This window comes from Malurus melanocephalus, unplaced genomic scaffold, assembly GCF_030028575.1.
Source record: "Malurus melanocephalus ecotype Western Australia unplaced genomic scaffold, MMel_1.1 scaffold_106, whole genome shotgun sequence".
NCBI classification, from domain to species: domain Eukaryota; kingdom Metazoa; phylum Chordata; class Aves; order Passeriformes; family Maluridae; genus Malurus; species Malurus melanocephalus.
Window position 1 is genome coordinate 1,709,321 of NW_026623338.1, and position 7,313 is coordinate 1,716,633.

The 7,313-nt window shown below is 44.4% G+C and overlaps 1 protein-coding gene across 1 annotated transcript; it reads right to left on the minus strand.

Annotated features, from left to right (window-relative positions):
* Positions 1-682: 682 nt before the first annotated feature.
* Positions 683-6,446, minus strand: CUNH11orf58 (chromosome unknown C11orf58 homolog). Its single transcript, XM_057369293.1, has 5 exons — positions 6,319-6,446; positions 6,065-6,145; positions 4,787-4,847; positions 2,994-3,103; positions 683-2,222 (listed from the first exon to the last, which is right to left on the minus strand). The coding sequence occupies exons 1-5, from the start codon at positions 6,376-6,378 to the stop codon at positions 2,013-2,015; spliced, it is 522 nt and encodes a 173-aa protein (XP_057225276.1). The 5' UTR covers positions 6,379-6,446; the 3' UTR covers positions 683-2,012.
* Positions 6,447-7,313: the final 867 nt, after the last annotated feature.

Consider the following 7,313-nt stretch of genomic DNA (forward strand, 5'->3'; position numbering starts at 1 on the left):
TTAAATGGATTAGGAAAAGTACAGTGTTATGTTTGTTTTTTTTTTTTTTTTTTTTTTTTTTTTTTTTTTTTTTTTTAATCTTTGTGTGTTCTATTTATTTATAATTGAAACTGATGGCCTAATCAAGGAAGCAAGAGGCTGAGTGGAAGAGCTCCTCACTGTGTCTGTCAGCAGAGACCCATGCCAGGCTGGCCAGCTGGATCTGCTTTTTTCTGGATCTTTCCAGATCTGAACATGAATTTCTGCTTGGCTGCACGCGGCAGGAGAGCAGCAGTGCTGGGACAGAGAAGGCAGAGAGGTGAGTGGCAGCCACAGGTAAAAGATTTTAACAGTGAAATGCTGGTTTGAGTGTAGCTTGAGTGTCTAACTAGCAAAGCCTGGAATGGGCCCATTAGGGAAGTAAACAGTTGATCTCTTAGGGAAGCACCTCACTCTCTTTCCTAGAGATAGAGYAGCTTTACCCAAGTCATGGAAAGGTTTTCTCTCTTCACAATGCACAAGCAACTTAATTATTTCTCTGTGTATTAGAAGCTTGCAGTATTGGGAAAACAAACTACACAAATCAAGTACAAATGACTGACCATTAGTGCCTGCTGTTACATTGTTCTTAGAATTGAATGAGTGGAAAAACTTGTATTAAATGCACATATAGTAAAATGTAGTAATCAAAATCTACACTCAGTTTTTATTTACAATATTACTTTTATTTTTTTCCATACTTATTCCAAGTCCTCCCCCAATAGCTGATGCTGCAATGTTTACATTCAATAAACTATGCAATGATAGTACAAACTGCTGCTTTCCTTCAGCCAACTGGCTTGGAAATGTTGTCTGCACATCAGGAATTGTACACGGATAGTTCCCAGGAGCATCTGAAGTGTTCCCTGGAACACTGCTGTGGCAGAACGTGGTGGTACCAGAGGCASAGGTCAGATGTCCTGTTCTTCCAGCAAGGAGAGGCAGGTGATCTGCCTGATATACTAAGAGGAAACAAAGTCTAAAAAGTTCTGATATTTTATTCATTACTTGAATGCAAAAAATTTGCAGAGGAATGGATGTGTTTAATTCTTGGCGGAAGGAGTTACYGAACTCCTGGCTTTCTAGGCATATCAACTTGACTTGAGAGGTACAACCTTGTGCTAATTGGCTCAGACCTCCAAGTGATGCAYGTACACGGAGAAAAGGAAGAAGGGCTCACATACTTAACTCTTTATCCTAAATTTTAAAAAAGCTAAAATGATTTGTATATTCTTTTCATTATCAAAGTATACTTTCTCTTTCAAAGTAGACTGGTTTCTTTGGGAGGTATTATTTTTAGTAATAGCTCAGTGCTATAGCAAGGAACCAGTAATTCAAAAAACCACTCATTTCTACTACAAGGTAAAAACAACTACAGCTCCTCCCCCTTGTTAGAAAGCCAAAGAAGCAATTAGAGCAGTCTGTTGTATTATGCTTTTCTAAAACATCTTCTCTATGCAACTGCTGTAGGACTTCAGATGAATACAAATGATTAAATGCTGTCACAAAAGTGAGCAATTTCTCCTCTCAGCCCTGCCAACATTAGCATCTATAGACAAAATCATTGTTTAAAGCTCTAGTACATCACAGAATAATGCTGATACTGGTATTTTACAACTAATGCAACATCACATGTCATCTTAATAGTTAAAAATTCAAGACTGGGGTACTAACTGAATAAACCACTAACATGAAGCTTCCTTATCTGGCATGGAACAGGGGAAGGGATAGTTCAGATAACATTCTAAAGATTGGGCAGGAACAAAACAAATTTATTTCTCCATCCAGGATTTTATACACTTTACAAAAAACAGTAATATCACTGCGCCCATAAAAATGTTATCCATGGCAACAGAAAGCAAATACTACTTTTTGTCATCTAACAGGGTCTTTTTAAAATCAAAATACAAAGATTTGTGCTGTAGCAGTCCTCCACTTTGCACTGTAACAATAAGGCTTACTGTACTTTAAATACAAAGCTGTTACATCTGCAGTTATGAACCACTGGCTTTCACAAACATCATTTTATAGTTGCTTTTCGCTTCTTTTTTGTTTTCTGGAACCTCGGCTTCATCATGTTTTTCAGCAGCTTGTAGCTCCTCTGCAGATTCCTCTTGCTCTGAATCAGAGCCACTTTCAGAATCCTCTGAACTCTCATCAGAGGAGTGTCCAGCTGCCTCCTCTTCTTGTTCATCTTCCTGAAACTGTAAGTTCAAATTATGAGACAGATAAAACATTATTTCCTGGCAACTCCATTGCAGTCTTTAAAATTTCCCAGTGAGAATGTTTCACTTAATGGTTCCTTTCCTTCTGGTAGTAAAATGGGCCACTTTGCTAAACAGAGGCCTGTAATACATGAATTATTAGACAGAAAGCAACTCCCCTGAAGTGGTTAATCAYGCCAGCTGTGACATCCATGAATTCATCAGCCACTGGTTTATTTGGTTACAGAAGAAATCCTAAAGACRCCATTGAATGAATCTGAAGTTCCAGATCTCATCAGTAACTCCAGTAATGAAACTGGAATATTTGTCACAGTGTGACACAATGGAACTAAAGGCTAGACCATCAAAAATCCACATTTGTGACTGATCTCTGAAAGGAAGCTTAGCAAACTGCGTCATGAAGAACGCTAAAGTAATCCAATGATACTGCTAACAACAATGCAGATGGTTATCCAGCCTACTTATGTATTCCTCAGCAACACTCTGACTTAATATATGTCACTTTGTGCCCTAATCAGTCTTGACTATTCTGGAGCATTAAGCATGTCTTATCACTTCCAGAACAATGAGAAGCATCAGTCATTTAYGTGCAGCTAAAAGGCCAACACAGTGCACATGAACAGGACTCGAGTACCTGCAGTAAATTTGTCCTTTAGCCCAAACCGTGGAAGTCTGCTTGGGTTTTTAAACCCAGCACTACCTTATCTTAGTGAAGCAAAAGTCAAATCATGACAGAAATGAATTCAGTACCTCACTGAACCCAAGCCCGCAGTGGCGCCGGTTCCGCCCCGACATGGTGCTGTCCATGCTCTGCTGGTACTGAGACTCCAACTCCTCATTCATTTTCTTGTCTTCTTCCCCTGCATTGTCCAGGGTACTTTGGTTATGGTTCATTCAAATTAATAAAGACACCAAATTACAGGAAGTCACATTTTCAAAGTCAAGAACTTTAAATGTAACCATTCTAAACTAGCATTGAGTATTACTGCACACAAACCATCAGACTTAAAAGCAACAGTATCAAGGGTGCAAGCAAGACTGATACAAATGATACAAAAAAAGCTGGGAAGTTCCTAAGACCTGATGCRTTCTGGAGTTGTACTATTGAGTGCTACCATCTACTAAACAAGGTAAATGTCATCAGTGTGAGCTCTGTGCTTCCAGCCAATACTCCAGCAGGCCCCAGCAAGGAGAAACTTTTTGACCTTCACTACATAACATGGGATTACTGTGATTAAATCATGCCTCAGATATAGCATCATGGCTCAGGACAATACCACCACTCTTGCCTGTAGAGCTGTATCTGAAACTGTTTCATGCATCCTCAGTCACTAAGAGCAGTTACTACAGCTCTGCCTTTTTCCATCTTTAGGAAWTAGCAGAAAACCTAATTTTTATGAGCTACTTCTACAGGCCTTTTATTTACTTTTTAGAGTAAGTGAATGAATAATAACTTTCATTGGGGGAAAACATGGTCTAAAATAGTWGAGAATCCTCTGTACTTGGAAAAGGTAGGAATCTCTAGTTTTCCCCAAGAGGCCCACACCACTAGTTTTTAATTTTTATCTCTGTGAAGTTGAAAGGTTGTATTGCAAATCCCCATTTTCTCACTTGGAAGTTAGAGCTGTATGTTACTATAAAAGGACAATAACTGTATGTTGAACAACGAAGTCTTAAAATCCTAGCATTTTAATTGTTGTTAACAAACCAGTACTGACTCTTCATGACTCCAAGAAGAAGCATCACTTTCTTTCTAGGAAATCCAGGTATGAAGGAGTGATTCTCAGTCTCACTCTGTAAGCTAACAGCAGCAGCACCTGGAACTGATCCTCAGGCTTATTTTGGTCCATTTTGTCCACATGAAAAATGATCAGTGAAGCATATTCAGGAAAGCTTTCTGAAATATCAGGGAAAGTTTTCTGGAATGGTGAMAGCTGCTATTCCATAAGGATTTACCAAAGGTTCTCTCAGGCAGTGCAGTTCAACCCAGCTTGGTGCCAGATACTTTGACTTCATAAGGAAGCACATAAGGAGTTCCCATGGTCCATCCAATTATTGCTGATTGCCTAGATGACCTTGCAGATCTTGTCAGCTTTTACCACACTGCTTTAGGGCAGAGATCTTTCTATTCAAAAGGTAACCAGGTCAGGTCATGTTCTTTTCCATGCACAGTTTAGAGACTTGGATATCCTGGCAGCAAGGAAGTTCAATACTGAKATGTGCCAACAGCTATAAAACTAATTTTGACAGCAAAATGAGACTGAGGACCTTGTGCCTTGATTTCTAGGCCTCTTGTACACAAGTGTAGCTGACCTTCAGGTACTGATGTCAGAAGGCAAGTTAARTGCAGTCAGACAAATCATTTGTCAGAAATCTAACAAGAGAAATAAAGAACTTCTTCAACACCACAGCCTGACCTGTCTTCAGCTGCAGCCATGAAACCTGAAATCCCTCCCTGCAATATCTACCAAGCTCAAAGTACTGGAATGTTCCTAAATAAGGGTTAGATTTCCAACTTTGTATCAGCTGTTGGATAAACTGACCTGTCCTGAAGTGTGAGGTTGATCTGTGGTCTCCGATAACAAGGCGGCCAGTGTGTTCTTTCTAAAAGAAAAGGCAGTTTGTTTTGGAGCTTTAGGGTGCACTGACAGCTGTGCCAACATTCTGGACATCTTGAATGAAAAAGGTTTGCTGTCAAACCCTGCCACCCAACTGTAGGACTGTAAGTTTTACTAGCTAAGACCTGCTGTCTCTTCTTTCCTTTCTTTTGTTGAATTGTCTGAAAAAGAAACCCCAATAACTACACACTCATTGCTCTTCCCAGACCACAGAGATGGTTCTATTTAACTCTGTTTCTTGCCACTGACATGAAAACTGTATTTCATGATGCTGGACAAACGCATACTCAGGTTCTGATAATTTACTCTTTTTCTGGCACCCTGTAGTAGTTGAGGCTGTGCATCTTACGATGATTCCACTTTTAGACTGGTCACAGTGTCAACTAAGACCTTCACAGTGCTGATTAATTTATTGGCTCAGTAGTTGCTCATTAGCAAATATGTCCCAATAGGCAAGAACTGGCATTACACAGCAAGCAGCATTAAGTACCCAAGCAGACATTAAGATTAGTGATAGTGAGATGCTTTAATGGGGCATTGTATCCCCATCCACTAGGAAGTCCTAACTTTCACATCTTTAATTTTGTAAGCTATTTCAGCTTACAAAATTACTGCAATCAAGCAAAATAAGTACAAGTAAAAATGTGTTTCTTGAAGGTAAGTAAAATTGCAATACTAAACCAACTTTTTATACATGAAAGAAGTATTATATTTAACCAGTTTTGCAGCAGTTTTTGCAGGAAGCGTAATAAAAATTGAGTTTTAGCATATTTTTTCTTAAAAATATTCCTTAGGTTTGCTACTTTACTCTTTTAATCTAAAGGGTTTTTTTCCCAGTGAAAGAGAATGTTACAGACCTAGTACGTAGGTTTGTTAGTTTGTAACTAGGACAGTCTCGGAAGGGCCACCAAGTAATTTTACGAGCTGCTCTGAAAGCCTTTAAGGCGTGGGGTGGGGATGAAGCTGCGGCGCAGGGACTCGACAACTTCCGAGCGACGTTTTGTGTTACACGGCTGCTGACATAACAGCGGTGAAACCCAAATCCTCCTGGAAGGAGAGCCCCCAAGCCCAGCAGTTTCGGACTGTTGTCGGTTCCCTCAGCGCCCCGCTGCCCATCGCCCCCAGACCCCCGCGCCCCKCTGGCAGAACCCCGGTCTCTGTGCCCGCCCCGGCTGGGGGCGATGGGCAGCGGGGCGGCCTCACCTTCGCGGCGCCCATCAGCCGCAGGAACTTCTGTTTCCGCTCCTCGTTGCCAAGGTCCGCCGCCTCCCAGCTGCTGGAGCCCTGCGGGAGCACACGCTCACTGCGCCCGCCCGCCCCGAGCGGCCCCTCCGCCCCGCCGCAGCCCGGGCGCCCGCGGCCTCCCCGCGTCCCTGTCGCCGCCTCCCCGCGGCCCTGCCGCCGCCCACCGCGCCGGCCTCCCCACTCCCCCGCGCCGCCACCCCGCGCCCGGTTACATCGGGGGAAGCCGCTCGCTTGAGGCCGTGGTGGCTCTGGGACTCCCTGGCTGAGCTCATGGCCGCGGCTGGGTGACCGGGCCGCGCTGCCGCCTTCCTGCCGGAGCGGCTCRCTGGGGGCGGGCCCGGCTGGGGCGCGGGGCACGCCGGGAGCGGTAGTTCTGTGCGGGCGGCGGTGGCGCGGCGCGGCGCGGGCGGGGACTGCGCGCCCCAGAGGCCTCCGCGGCGCCGCTGCCGTGACGGCCGGGCCGGGTCCGCCTCCGGGGCGGGCGGTGGCGCTGACGGGAGCCGGGAGTCGGGGGTTTTCTCGGCGCTTCCTTCTTTTCCCGGCGCTCGGGATCCAGGGCGGCGGGTTGGGGGCTCTGCCCGCTGCCCGGCTCTCTTCAGTGCCGGCTCCCCGGGGCCCGTAGGTTCTGCTCCTTCATGTGCCCCGAGTGGAGCCCTGTGTGCGCAGCTCCGGGTGTTGCCATTGCCCCCTCAGTGCCAAGGGCCCTTGCTGTTCCCGCCGTCCCATCGCCCCCACGCGTGTACAAAGCACAAATCCACCCGCTGCCCCMAAATTTGTTAATGCATGTCAATATCTCAAAGGCGGATGTCAAGTGGATGGTGCCAGACTCTTCACAGTGGTGCCCAGTGGCAGCACGAGGGGTAATGGCCATAAATAAAAACACAAGCAGTTCCCCCTCAGTATAAGGAAGAACTTYACACTGAGGGTGGCAGAGCACTGGAACAGGCTGCCCAGTGAGGTCATGGAGTTTCTCTAGAGACATTTAAACGATTGCAATTTCTTTTGGTTTTATCTAGACCTTTAGTTAGTGTCTTAATTAGCTATTTTTTTGAGCGGTGTGCAGTTTATGTGTGCATGTTGTCCAGGTGCATAAAAGCAGTCACTTCAGCAGTASACTTTTCATCTGAGTACCATAAATTCCATGTGCTTGTTTCCTCCAATCTTGTATGCTTTATCCAAGGCAKAATATGTCCAAAATATTAATTTC